This window comes from Podarcis raffonei, chromosome 1 (assembly GCF_027172205.1).
Source record: "Podarcis raffonei isolate rPodRaf1 chromosome 1, rPodRaf1.pri, whole genome shotgun sequence".
In the NCBI taxonomy this organism is placed as follows: Eukaryota; Metazoa; Chordata; class Lepidosauria; order Squamata; family Lacertidae; genus Podarcis; species Podarcis raffonei.
Window position 1 is genome coordinate 10,258,575 of NC_070602.1, and position 14,889 is coordinate 10,273,463.

The 14,889-nt window shown below is 41.7% G+C and overlaps 1 protein-coding gene across 5 annotated transcripts in view; it reads right to left on the bottom strand.

Annotated features, from left to right (window-relative positions):
- Positions 1-775: 775 nt before the first annotated feature.
- PPP2R5E (protein phosphatase 2 regulatory subunit B'epsilon) overlaps positions 776-14,889 on the bottom strand; it is a 92,139-nt gene continuing 78,025 nt past the window's right edge. For 4 of the 5 annotated variants that reach the window (XM_053405421.1, XM_053405334.1, XM_053405599.1 and 1 more), the window contains 8 exons: positions 13,355-13,463; positions 11,464-11,517; positions 11,308-11,358; positions 9,757-9,876; positions 8,353-8,480; positions 5,849-5,950; positions 5,006-5,149; positions 776-3,097 (listed from right to left, as the gene is read on the bottom strand). In XM_053405421.1, coding sequence (XP_053261396.1) covers positions 2,998-3,097; positions 5,006-5,149; positions 5,849-5,950; positions 8,353-8,480; positions 9,757-9,876; positions 11,308-11,358; positions 11,464-11,517; positions 13,355-13,463 — 808 coding nt within the window. In that variant the 3' untranslated portion in view covers positions 776-2,997. The remainder of the gene's footprint in view (positions 3,098-5,005; positions 5,150-5,848; positions 5,951-8,352; positions 8,481-9,756; positions 9,877-11,307; positions 11,359-11,463; positions 11,518-13,354; positions 13,464-14,889) is intronic. The other variant, XM_053405688.1, reaches the window with a different exon arrangement.

A 14,889-nucleotide genomic window follows, 5' to 3' on the forward strand; every position in this document is an offset into this window, starting at 1 on the left:
CTAGTCTCTTTGTTGTATTTATTTCTTTGCTCAAAGAAAGGCATGAAAAAGGCTGGCTCTCAGGCTGAATTTCCATACCTTCCAAGAAACAGGCCCTGGGCTCATGAAGAGTGTTCAGCACCTATGCGACAAACGGACTGGAATGTGTCCCCCGTTGCAAGATGACTGCAAATATTCGGGAGTCAAGGAATCAACTGACCTTCCTTCAAAGATATACCACTTTTTCCTAATTATGCATGTGTGTGTTTTAACACCATCATAATAGCATATGGCGCTGTGGGTTAAACCACAGAGCCTAGGACTTGCCGATCAGAAGGTCGGCGGTTCGAATCCCCGTGACGGGGTGAGCTCCCGTTGCTCGGTCGCTGCTTCTGCCGACCTAGCAGTTTGAAAGCGTGTCAAAGTGCAAGTAGATAAATAGGTACCACTCTGGCGGGAAGGTAAACGGCGTTTCCGTGTGCTGCTCTGGTTCGCCAGAATCGGCTTAGTCATGCTGGCCACATGACCCGGAAGCTGTACGCCAGCTCCCTCGGCCAATAAAGCGAGGTGAGCGCCGCAACCCCAGAGTCGGTCACGACTGGACCTAATGGTCAGGGGTCCCTTTACCTAATAGCATATAACATTCACACTGCTGCTTTAATATGCTTTTCACGACTGTAAAATGTTTTAGTCAGGTGTGTAAAACGTTCTCGTCGAAGCCTATTTTAGGCATGGGTTAACTTCAAAATCCGTTGCAGAAACAAAAGACTGGTCAAAATCAAGGACGTCTAAGGGATATGATTTGTTATAAATTTATTTCATCTTCAGTATTTCAGCTTGCACCTTTTGCTCCAGCACTTTTTTTTTAAAATAGAACGTTTCACCTATGGCAGCACCTGCCATGTATACATTGAGTCCCAGTCAATGTTCTTAAAAGAGGCTTAGCTTAATCCCATTAAACCATGTTGTGTTTGGTGTTGCATATGACTAGTTTACTTCTGGTTTCCACCCGCCCTCCCCACCCATGAATTAGCAGTGTCAAGTTTTTACAAAGCTCTTGAGTTTACAATATCCATGTGCAAAGACTCACGTGTACAAACTGTGACCTGGTAACCCCGAAACAGTAGTCCGTCTGACAAGAGAGGGGAACCTCCCTGCTCTCTCATTATTTATTTATTTATTTATTTGGCCTGGAAACAAGAAACCCCCAATTCTACCAAATATTTAAATGGCAGGAAGAAAAATATACAAGCTCGTATTTATACTGTACTTCTATCAATGGCAACAGGTTGTAAATTCATGTTTGCGACTATCACAAAAGACTTATGAACACCAATTCAGCTTTATACTGTAAATACTGCTGGATCAATGGTTTAGGATTATCAATCATTGTTGTCATATGTTGTCTATAACAGTTCAAAAGCATCCTGGAGAAAAATCCTGAAAAACACATACCTTACGGTATATAATAATGTACCTGCATTAGCTAAATATATACTGTACACAAGTCTTATCAGCATTTTATCTACCAAAGATGTGAGATTCCACTTTTAAATACAAAGCAGATAGCCAGTAATGTATATTTATAATACAGCCCTCTCTTTTTTCCATATATATTTTTTTTGCTTTGTTTTTAACCTTAAACAATTTGGTCACAATGCACCTTTGATATAAAATCATTTAAAATTTTATTATTAATACTCAAGACATTAGGTTTTGCCAGAATTGGAATATTCTCTTCCCCCCCGCTCCCCAATAGTATTTTTTAGAACCACTTTTGGTAACAAATACAGTAATTAGGAAATGAGCACCCAAGTTCAGAATGCTGAAGTATGTTATCCATAATCCATTCCAGCTCAAAACAAGATGTTGCTGTGATAAGAAACAGAGTTGCAAAAACCACCACAGAATCTTTTTTCTTTTTCTTTTTTGGCTGGAATGTTTAATAAATATTTAGAAATGTAAGGCAACAACTTCAAACAATCCAACCTGTCTGCTCAACTCCCCACCCCCCCCACCCCCATATTAGCTCCATGATGACCATACACGATCAATTTTTTTTAGGTGTACTCTTGTTTTATTATTTCCAAATAGCCTAAAGAAAATGTATAGCAATGCAATAATTTATCCTCAGTATTCCTAAGACAAATCTGGCCATTTTATCAACCGTGTACAGCTTAATACTGGTCGGATACTGAAGTCTGTGTTGTTGCCACTGCACACTTTGATAAGGATTGGTGGGGTGAGCTGGGATTCGCAAGCAACTGATTCATTGGCAAATCCCAATGCACACCTCCCAAGTCCGCCTATAACCACATTATAGTTACTCGTAATGTTCACACTGAAGGAGCACCAAAGCAGGTCTGGTACTCAAAAGTTGCGTATACCAGAACAAACTCTTAGCATTTAAAGGACCTCTATTTTTTTTTTTCTTTTTACGGCCCTGATCTGTATAAACATTCAACTCATGAAGATGTGCAAAAAAAAGGAAAAAAACAAAAACAAAAAAATCCAAGTCAAATTACAGCATAGTTATCCGGAGGAGAAAGATGTTACACAAACTCATAAGAAAATGACAATCTTTTTTTTCTCTCTCTCTCTTTTACTATAAATACATTTAACAGTTTAGCAGAAAGACAAGCTAAATTTAAGATTGTTCACATTTGAAGTTGTATCACTCTCTGCTAATGATAAATAAGGAAGAGGTCCTGACAATGGAATTTGGACATAGCAATTTCGACAGATCTTTTGAAGACTGGTTTAAAGAAGGGTTAAAACAATGATTATTTTTGCAAAGTTCTGAGAAGTCCATCTGTTGTCCAAACTTTGGATTGAAGTTCTTTTTTTGTTTGTTTGTTTTCCTTTACTTAGAGACAGATATATACAGTGCTGTTGTAATAATGAAACAAATGTGAAATCTACTGTAAAGTTGCACAATACAGAAAACTGTTGCTCCATCTTCTACTACATACATGTGTGACTCCACAGGTTATTTAAATGCTGCTTTGCTTCTTTTTGTTAAGTTGGAATTATCCCATCCCGTCTAAGACCCCGCTTTAGTTCCAAATCCTCCAGTTTCTTCCATAGTTCTTCACGTTCCTTCTCCTTTTTCTTCTCGCTGTTAAATTAAGGGGAGGGGGGAAGAGAAGCATTAGAGGAAAAAGTCAGGTTTTCACGAGCCCGTTGTTTCTTACATCAGTACAGCTACAGAAAGAAAACGGCACTAGAGGTAGAACGATGCACTGGGACGTCCCAACGTTTTGCATTTTCTCTGAAACCTCTTAAGGCTGCACACACAAGAACCCCGCAACTGAATAGTGCCAGGCATTCGCAGGAACAACCCCAAGCCGGTGGTGCCTTGCAATATCCAATGCTATCCAGTCTGGCAAGACTTCGGAATCACACTGCTTGCTCTATTTGCTGGTCTTGTCCTGCACTTACTGGCATTTCTCTATCCGAGTTAATGAAAACCTGCCTTCTAGAGCAAAACAAAGGTAGAATAAAAACAATTACATACCAAATGCACTACTGCAGACGTTTTGGAGGGTAAGGAATTGTGTTCCTGTATTTGAAGCCATTACAAACCCATACTGGCCAATTTGTTCCTTCAAATACTACGGAGATGGAAGCCAGAGGAGCTTCATTTGGCAATGTATGTCATCTGTGACGAGTGGTTTTATTTTTCTTTCTAGCGAACTCATTGGATCTCTTTTTAATTATCGGACTGCATCAGTTATTTAATTTAAAAACATTATTATTCCATTTCTTGTTCTCTCCTTCCCCATACATTCTTAGCTTCTTTCCAATGAAACCACCAATGAAACCATTGGAACTGCAGCCAGACAAGTGACCAAAATTCCAGGTCCAACCTTTCACCAAACAGAAACTGCTACTTAACCTTTATATTTCTCAAGATCGTAAACTTAATATGTGTATAACTTTCAAGTTGCCAGAGAGCAAGATGATTATGATGATAATAATAATGATAATAATAATAATAATAATAATAATAATAATAATTTATTATTTATACCCCACCCATCTGGCTGGATTTCCCCAGCCACTCTGGGCGGTTTCCAGCAAAAGATTAAAAATACATTAAAATATAGCTATTTAACTTTTTTAAAACGCCATATATTGACTTGGCAGGCAACAGATAATGTTGTCAACTATACATAGTGTACATAGTTAAAAATGGCAAAATTCTGTATACTAGAACAATCCTGGACTACTATCCTACCGCTATTCATTATGGAGGAGACCCCCAGTGAAAACAATAGTTCTTACTCCCTAGCAAAGTCTTTCCTCTACTTGAGCAATGCCTCGTCTTTTTTACTGCTGGAATCCAAACAACAGTGCATCGAGTTCTGTGCTAGCAGCCAGGGAGGCTTTAGGCTTGTGTTTCTCAAACACCCCGTAATGCCACACGGAAAACCATTTTTGAGACCGAGTGAATGTTCAAAGCTGATCATGGTGTGACATGGGAGCCTGCTGTTCAAAGACAAAAAGGTCGAAATCCATGCCGGAGATTCTCGATGAATGAAATAGCTTTCCGGATCCTTGCCTCCAAGATGTCATGATTTTAAAAATGTGTTTCCTGCACGTAGATGGAAGCCTCAGCTTTGACCTTTTGAGGTGACCAAACGCCAGAAACAGCCATTGCCAGAAACACAATCAATACTTCACTAATAATTGTTAGGAGTCTAACCAGTTTCTTGATGAAACTTGCGTAACGTTTGCAAAAAGGTCCAAGCTACATCCACGCAGCAGCATCCCCGATACCCTGATGGTCCTGGGCCACTGTGTAAGAAGCCTAGCCTAGCTTAGACAAAACATTAACAAATCAAGCATAACTGACTTGCTGTGCGTACAGGCATAAAGTCTATAAAAGCTAAGGGGTACTTGGTACACCTCTATTTACATTTCTTTTGAGTTTTCTTTTTACTGTTAAGCAGAGAGCTGTCAGCCTGGTGATGGAACTGAACAACATTAGGGCCTCCAAGAACGTGTGAGAGGCTATACTAACCTAACAAGGCTTGATGACATACAGTACCCTTCGCTTTGCTTGTGGGAACCCCGAGTCTCACAAAAGGCACGACTTTCACCAAGTCGCAAACTGCCCGGAGTTCCCGAAGTTTCCTCATTAGTTTCACCTGCTGCTTTGGATAAGCTGAAATTTCAGACAAAAGATGATGCACTATAATTGGAGAAGGGTGATTAAGGGAAAGACAGAGAAACATTTTAAACTAAGGTGCAACTAATGATCGTATGGATGGCACTTCTTCTAGATCCAGCAATGTCAAAGCCTTAAATGTATCAAGATATTATGGAGAAGGAAAGCAAGGAAGGCTGGGAGGGGGGGGAAGGGGGTCACTTTGCTTAGAGATTCCAATAAAGGTCAGACGCAAGTTTTGAGAGTTAATTGCTGAAAGCTTTCTTGACTGGCAAAGAGTTCCTGTGTGCATTCTGGACACCATCTTCCAAGCAAAGTGAAGGCAAATTGATGAGTTTGGGGGTTTTTTTAAATAAAAAAAGAAATTAGTTTTATTTTTTACTATTGAAATTCTTGATACAATTAAGTCTTTAAGAACATAGAGCCAAAAGAAGTTCTGTGAGGAATGCAAGTTCACAAGCTACGCAATGGGTACTGTATCTCATAAAGGGAAGGAAAAAAACAACCATCTATACGTCTTGCAGGGGCCAGGCTAATGAGCATGCGGGGAGGGGGGGAATGAGGCATCGCAATCAATCATGTGTGGGAATTATGCAATTACTGCAAAGTGTTTAAATAAAAAAAGAACCAAAACTAAAAACAGCAGGCTTTATGCACAGCTGACAAAATAAAATAAAAAAGGCTGTTGAAAGTTACCGCTGGCGATCTGACTTGTAAGTGGCCGTCAGCTCGTCAAACATGGCGCTGTTCATTTCCATAAATGCCTTCAGCACGTTGTATACTAAAGCCACAATAGCCCTGTGAATCGTGAAAGAAAGAGTCCGTTAATTTGTTGTTCAAACGGGACAGATCTTTTCGTGTCAACAACACCGTTCTGATTTGATGTATTTGTGTCATAGGACACACAGATCAGGCATCATCCAAGGTGTGTCCCCTTCCAGTCTTCCCCAAATCTATAATGGGTCCACGGAAACAAAATCCTGCATCAATAAATGTTGTGCTGGGAAGTGTCAGCAACCACAGCTGAATATAGCGTGTGGAGCCTTTTCAAATTCTGCAGTGTTTCAATGTAAGCCAAACTCAAGATGCTATTACTTTGTGGGGGAAGAGCAGAGGGGGCAACTGAAGTTTAGAACTCAAGATTCGCAGAAACATATGAAAGCAGGGAGAGAATGCAGGAAGATTTAACACAAAACTTAGCATGGCACCTGGCAGGTGATCCCAACTTTTTCATTCCTTTCATCTGTGCAGCCTAGTGCTCAGTTCTCCAAGGACTGGGAACCTCAAGATTCTCTCCAGTCAACTCTAGTCCTTCTATGCTAATAAGCTGGGACAGTGGCAAAAGAAACCATAAGAAAAAGGACTGGGGGAAAGGAAGACTAGAATTAGAAAAAGGAAATCGAATGAGAGAAGCACTGAGGAGGTGCAGAGAACCTCATATTAAATAAAAAAAAGGACTTTGATGTGTATATTTTTCCTTTATTACCCCGTGGAAGCTCAGAGCAATATATGCATGTAGGAGTAAGTACTACTGAATTTACTACATGTCCTGTTAAGGAGACCCAGAAGAAGAAAGTGTAAGAAAACCAGGGACTCATCTCCCATAAGCCCTCTTGAGTAAGCTTTTGATGACCTGTCTGTGCACCTCAAGGCTGTCTCCTACTGCAGACCCCACAGAATACAACAGGGCTTATCAGTGAAGTGCTCTGAAGACTAGGGCAAAAGTAAATCGTATTAAGGTTTTATCTGGAGGATATTGCTGTAAAGTGGCAATGTTGTAGCTGCAGAGCGGCAAAAGGCACCTTTTAAAAATACGGGATGTACATCTCTGCGGCGCAATAGGTCAGTGCATCTGGCTGTTGACCAGAAGGTTGGTGGTTCAGGCCCCCGCAAGGACAGCTGTGGACAGGAGTCCTGCACTGCAGGTGGTTGGACTAGAGGGTAGATGACCCTCAGCGGTTCCTTCCAACTCTAATTCTATGATAGATCCTTTGTTTCAAAGTTCCTGATACACAAGGTACTAGTGACATTGACATCACTCAACTGTGACACAACCCACCACACAACCGGTCTGAGGAAGCACAGTAAACCAACCTCCCTGCTCCCAGTGAACTGCAAATTGTTCTCATTCTTTTGGCTAGATTTTTAATAATACAGTTCAGTCTTTGGGGGGGGGAGGGGAGATACCAGAATCAGAGCATCTGCCAATATGCTAGCTCAGGATATGGAATGAACTTTGCACTTTCCCAACTAAATATTTAATATGGACATATCATGCCGGGTACTACTAACTGGTGCTGCTTGTTTCAGCAGGTTTCTGTGCTGTTTTGAAAAAATGAAATGATTCTTTTGTTTTTAATTTAGTTTCAAAATTATATTATGGCTTAACTGTGAACAGCTTTGTGAAACTTGGTTTGAACAATAATCTGTACGATTAAAAAAAACAAAAAACTTTCTGTTTCTGAGAAACGGACCCTTCAAAATGGTGAAACCTTTTCCAGGTTCTGCCAGTCTCTAGATGAAATGTTTCTGTTCAAAGATCTGTAATAGTCCAACTTGGAAGTCATCATATTTTTGCTCACAATACGGCTGTGCACCAAATATCTATGAAGAGGTTCCGATATCACTTTTCAAGTAAATAGGCCAGATCATAATGAGAGTTGCTTTGGAGAGCCAACCAAGTCTCCGCTAATTTCCAAAAGTTTTAACCTTATCTATTTTCCTAAGTGACCATGTACACAACGAGGCAGGGCCACATTCCAACTAAGTACAGGGATTCATTATCTCTGCAATTCCAGAGTTTTCTCTTCTTCTTAACTTCTCCCACCAAGGATCTAAGAGGAGCGCCTGCAAGCTTATTCTATCGTACTACAAGTACCACACTGTCAGCTAGAACTATATACGAGAAACACTGCAACTTTCTCAATTGTACGGTATCCCAGACACAAGTTTCATGCATACACTTCAGGTAAATATCCTAAGTGCTTGCAAAAGCCCTGCTCTCATTGTGCAACTCTAGATTTGGTGTCAAATCTACGCTGTAAAACCCTGCAAGTGGTGAAATGTCAAGACAGGTCAGATAACCAGTATTTCATTGTTTAGGAAACAACTCTGTGAAAGGTACAAATCTAAGATTTTCAATGTGTTGCAAATATACAACAATGGGTTTTTTAAAAAATAAAACAAAGAAAAACACTTACGGGTTCCAGTGTTCTTTGGAAATCCTGTACAGACTGGAAAACATTATGGGAAGTATTACATTGGAATTCTCCTCTATCAAACTCATGATGTATTCATTATTCCAATAGTACAGTGCTCTTTCAGCCACCTTGGAAAAAGGGGGAAATTGTATTCTTTTATTTCCTAGATCAGGTAACAATTCCAGTAAGTACAACCATATTATGCCAGTGCTTTGCCATCTGTACTGTTTTCCAGATTGTTTATGGGCCCAACTTAAAAGTGCTGGAATTAACCTTTAAAGCCCTAAACATATTGGGGCCAGCAAGTAAATACACATGTAGTATTCCATTAGGGGAAATCCATTGAGAGGAAACAATATTGCATGGCAAAGTGGTAGGACAGGGCCTTCTGGCAGTTCCCTCAATGAGAGAAGCCAAGTTACAGGGAAACAGGCAGAGGGCCTTCTTGGTAGTGGCACCCGCCCTGTGGAACGCTCTCCCACCAGATGTCAAAGATAACAACAACTACCAGACTTTTCGAAGACATCTGAAGGCAGCCCTGTTTAGGGAAGCGTTTAATGTTTGATGGATTACTGTATTTTAATAGTTTGTTGGAAGCCGCCCAGAGTGGCTGGGGAAGCCCAGCCAGATGGGCGGGGTATAAATAATAAATTATAATTATAATTATTTATACCCTGCCCTCCCTGGCCAAAACCAGGCTCAGAGCGGCTAACATCAAATATGTAACATATTAACATAAAATCAGGCAATCAATTAAAATACACCCTAAAATCAAATCAGAATCAAAGTGGAATCCAATCAGATGGCAGCCCACAGATTAGGGTTGGGGACCTTAAATGCTCACCAGCCTAACTGTTTGAACTGATCTTATATCAGCCTGTGAGAAAAGTTGCAGGGCCACTTTCATATAAGTTTTTATAAGGAGAGAGGCGGAGTCAGACTGGACCCCAACCAAAGGCCTCGCAGAACAGCTCCGCCTTGCAGGCCCTGTGGAAAGATGTCAGATCCCGCAGGGCCCTGGTCTCTTGTGGCAGAGCATTCTACCAGGTCGGGGCCACGGCCGAAAAGGCCTTGGCTCTGGTTGAGGCCAGTCTAATTTCCTTGAGGCCCGGGACCTCCAAGATGTTATTATTTGCGGACCGTAAGGTCCTCCGTGGGCCATACCAGGAGAAGCGGCCCCGTAGGTACAAGGGTCCTAGGCCGTATAGGGCTTTAAAGGTTAAAACCAGCACCTTAAACCTGATCCTGTACTCCACTGGGAAAAGGCTAAGCATCCTCCAAAACTTACTTCACTGCTCAGAATCCCCCTCTTCTGAAGTGACTTCCCATATTAAAAAATGGCGTCACGGTTTATATACATGCAACATACAATTTGCTTCTGAGTTTCTGGCTGCCAATACTGACCTGAAAGTGAGGGCTAGACACACACTTAGCTATTTGTTTAAACAAGGGTTCTTGAATTTTGACAAACTGTGAGGGTTCAATCACATCCAATATCTCCTCCAGCTCTCCAAGGAACATGACCTAAAGCGAGAAAGGAAGTATTAAATTCAGAGGTCTTCTGTTTGCATTCGGAAATAAATTTGGAAGGAAGCATGAACTCAGCTTCTAGTTATGCCAGTAGAGATAGTGCACAAGAACAATATACCCTTCATTTGCAGAAACTGGCTGCAATCATGCATATACTTCTTAGGAAGTAAATGCAAAACCCAGCACCATTTATTGGCATAGGAACAAGCACACTTCAATCAAGTCAGTAAGACTCTGCACCAAAATAAACTTGCAAATGTCACAATTAAAGAGCACATGCAAACATTTCCCACCGCTCTTAAAAATTGACACTATTAACAGCTAAGTAGGGTGGACAGCTTACTTTTTACAGATGGCACTAAGGAGGGTAGCCATTATTTTACTCCTACAAGAATATGCAGCATACAATGGTTGCTAATTGGGCTGCTGTCAACCTTTGTGCAAAGCAATAAACCTATGGCTTCTGAGTAGTCAATGACGAATGTCAAAAAAAGATCTGCATCTAAAATCATTTAATAGAATCGTTTAACTTTCCTCAAAGACACCTACATTTTCCATTGTACTACAAAATACTATTGGGTTACTTGTAAGGTTTCTCTCCTACAATTTCTCTAAAGAGCTCAAAACAGCACACATGGCTGGCTCCTCACCATTTTATCCTCAAAGTTGCCCCGTGTGATAGATCGGCCTGAGAGACAATGCTTGACCAAAGGCCACCCAGTTAGCTTCATGGCCGAGTGAAGATTTGAACCCAAGTCCCCCTAGTTCAGGGATGTGGGTGGCTCTGTGGGTGAAACCACAGAGCCTAGGACTTGCCAATCAGAAGGTCGCGGCTCGAATCCCCACCACAGGGTGAGCTCCCGTTGCTCGGTCCCTGCTCCTGCCAACCTAGCAATCCGAAAGCACATCAAAGTGCAAGTAGATAAATAGGTACCACTCTGGCGAGAAGGTAAACGGCGTTTCCGTGCGCTGCTCTGGTTCGCCAGAAGTGGTTTAGTCATGCTGGCTACATGACCCAGAAGCTGTACGCTGGCTCCCTCGGCCAATAAAGTGAGATGAGTGCCGCAACCCCAGAGTCGGCCACGACTGGACCTAATGGTCAGGGGTCCCTTTACCTTTACCCCCTAGTTGAACGCTCTAAGCACTCTAATGATCCCAAGCACGGAATATGCCTTTTCCCCCAGCTGCTGCATACCCTGGGCTGCCATCTTCATCTAGCTATTTCCAAGGTCTCTTTCCTCATCAGCCACCAGCACTTCAGACCCCATGAGCATATATATGAGATTAAGATATTTTTGTCTGAAATGTGCATCCCTTTACACTTGCTTACATTAAATGGCATTTGCCATATAATAAGAGATAGACCAATGTTTTTTCTACAGATTCTGTTTTCAACAGTAAGATGATCGACGCGCCATTACTTACTTCTTTTTGACTGCAGGTTTTCGGCCAGAATTTCATTAAACCTCTAATGACCTGCATTGAAGAAGAGACAATGAACAGTCCATTTAGATACAGAAATACACAGGTATCTGAAGCCAACTCTCAAGATGAAAAGAGACATGTATAGATCATACTTACAGGCTCTGTGAGTGAAGGGTCTTTCTCCAGAAACTGCACTATGCAATACGCCAACTGCAAAATATGTAAGAAAACATTGCATTATTTTCTTGAAAATGCAAAAAAGAATAAAAATATCATTAAGGTGGCTAATCCAGATATACATCCTGAATCCTAACTGCCACAAACAGACTTCCTTCATGGCACTGGGTTTCCCCTGATCTGCTGCATCCTCCTGCAACTAAAAGAGCAACTAGTGATGATGCCCACTGGAAAATATTAGGAAGTAATGCAGGGGGCTGTAGCAGGAAGAGACAAATCAGTGGTATAATAATAATAATAATAATAATAATAATAATAATAATAATAATGCAACTCTCAAATTACACAGGAGCAGCTTTGTATCCAAGTCTTACTCTGTTAGCAGTTTCCATTTCAAATGAAGATTGAAAGATGTTGAGTTCCATCAAACTGCAAAGCTGACCAACACACCAAGCTCCTCAGTATACCAAAGCAACTAGATAAATGTGAGTCTGAAACCATCTGAATTTCGGCACTGAATGCCTCATTGTGCTGTGGATGTTTTTCTTCTACGTTTCTGGCAGCACTAGGGCACGTGAGGTGTGTTAGCACAGCTGAAGACCGGCGTACAGAAAGATTAAGCTAGCAACGCTCCCTCTGCAGGGATATCAGAGGCAAAGGTTTGGAGAGCAGGAAAGGGGGGGACATGCTGCTGCTCAATGAGAAGATTTGTAATCAAACTTAGGAAAACAAGAATACTAAAGAATATAGGTGCTGGTTCAGAATTTGTGCCAGGAATTCAAAGCAGTGGTGTGCAGAATTGCAGCCTGCAGGCTAAATCTGACACCACTGTTGCTTCACCATCACCTTGCAGCAGAGGAAGGCAACCTTTTCCTTCCAGCCAACCCCCTCAACAACTGGGTTTTGGAAGCAGCAAACACTTTCAGAAACACACAGCAACACTCCCCACTTATTATTCCCTGCAGTCTCCTCTCCCATCAAGAACAGTGGAAGATGCTACCCTTAGGTGCTTTGTGTCAGCTGACTACAGATTCACTGGAGTGGCAAAAGTAAGAAGGCGGGAGGAAAGGGGAGGAGGTGTCTGACTCGGGCCGTAGTGCTCCTCCCCAAGTTAGCTGGCAGGCATATCTAGGTGCCAAACCCCAATTACAGAGTGGAATAAAGCACCCAAACCAAAAAAAGTAAAAAATAAATAAATAGGGAAGCTATACAGGCAGTCCCAGATCTGGATGGGTCTTGCATTCCAGGGCGTAGCACACTTGCGTGAAATTGTGTGCAATTAAAACACCCTGCCCCATCCATCCCTTTTAGGATGTTTCCTGGTCCCTTCCGGATTTGCCGCTGTGTGCATGTGCACAATCATGCACATTTCGGTCGCGCCTAGAACAGGGGTTGTTTGTATTCATCACCACTGAAGACACTTGTGCAAACTGATGTAAGCTTTGAATTTTAGCTTTCAAACCTTGTGTGCTCCCCCATCCCAAGGCAACACTAAACAATTAAGATACAATTAGCAGTAGCTCTGTTTCAGCAAAACAGCCAATAGTCTTGTACCTCCTTAGCTTACCTAGAACTGCATTGTGGGCTTAGGGCTGAACTAGAGAAAACATCCCGTTCACCTAGCCAAATAAGCTTGTAAGAACAGACTGACAGAAGTGGATGGGTTGCTGGAGTTTCTTGCCCAATTGCAGGCAGTCTCTGGTGAACACAAGGGGCAAGCAAAAATATGTCTACTGGATTCTACATGTTTCTGTTTTCTTAAAGGGTTTGGTTAAATCTATTTCCAACTCAGCACATACAGAAGTGCCGCACTGGTTCTAACAAAAGCCAGAAACAAAAAACAAACAAACATTTGTATGGAAATTTTTACCTGTGCATGGAAGAGCGATAAACTTCTAACGGTATGTAGAGGAATCAGTACTTTCACCAAAAACTGTTTATGCTCGGCTTTAAGAGGTAAAGCAAAGCCATTGATAATACTAGAAGGGAGAAAAGAAGCATTATTGGTATCAAGGTATTCCTTAACACAGAATGAACTGAGATGTATCTAATCACAGCTAGAACAAGTGTTTGAAACTGGCACTAAATGAAACATGGTCTAAATTTCCATGAGAACAAAATTAATCTTGCAAATTTTATTTATAAGCAGAAAAGCATTCCTTTACCAATAAGTGCAAACAGTGCATATTATAAAATTGTCCATACAGATTTCCTTTCATTATCTGACCCCTGAGAATTCTGTTATCATGAGCAAGTTTAGGTCTCTCGTCCTCTCTCACTGTGGGTAGAAGTGACTGAATAAACTACTTTCACTTCAGGATGGAATCTGCCAGATCCTGCAAGGGAAAAGGCCAAGGATTTCTCTTTCAGGATCAAAGCGAGCAGACAAGGAAACATATGGGCCGTAAGTCCACAAAGAGAAAGTACATGAGCTCAAAGTCTGCTTCTGACCTCAATGCAAATAAAATCCTGGGAACCAAATCAGCAAGCCCAAGGTGTGGGCCATTAGAAAATCTAAAATGGAGCACAGCAAGCAACTAAGGATACAGGGCCCCACAGCATTTGAATGCCGCTTTAAATGTCAGTGAGAGCTACCTTGCCAAAATCGGGTGCCCAATAAAGCATAGACTGCCTGACAATTGCCACCAGCAACCCAATCCTTTAGATCTAATTTAGAACCAATATTATAAGGAGCAGCTTAAACTAACTCAGATAAAGCAGCATCTTCAGGAAGACACATACAGTGGTACCTCAGTGGTACTTAATTCGTTCCGGAGGTCCGTACTTAACCTGAAACTGTTCTTAACCTGAAGCACCACTTTAACTAATGGGGCCTCCTGCTGCCGCCAGAGCACAATTTCTGTTCGCATCCTGAAGCAAAGTTCTTAACCTGAGGTACTATTTCTGGGTTAGCGGAGTCTGTAACCTGAAGCATATGTAACCTGAAGCGTATGTAACCTGAGGTACCACTGTATTTAGCTTCCTTGTGCTCTCAGAAACGCAGCAATCAGGAGTCATGACTGTTAGAATTCCTGATCTATGATTGCGGTCATGGGATTGTTGTCTTTCACATGACGGTGTATGTTTTGACTCCACAGAGTGGGATGTGACGGAGACAGGATGTTTGTGTTACTGTGTTCCTTGAAGTGGGACTATTGTCCTTTGTTCTTTCTCTCTTTGCTGTCTGATGCTAGAGAGAGAGGGAGTCATGTTGCAGTGCTTCGTGTGTGTTTATATGTAAATAAAGTAGATTAGCCAAAATGCTGAGTTGCTGAGGTCTGTTACGCAAACTGCACAAACTCTGCGGATCCCTAAGTGTGCCGGTGTCAGTTGGCATCGGTCGCTGTGATGTTCGGGCTGAAGAAAGCTTTTGAAGCTCCCGAACAATCGACCAGGAGGGAGGGA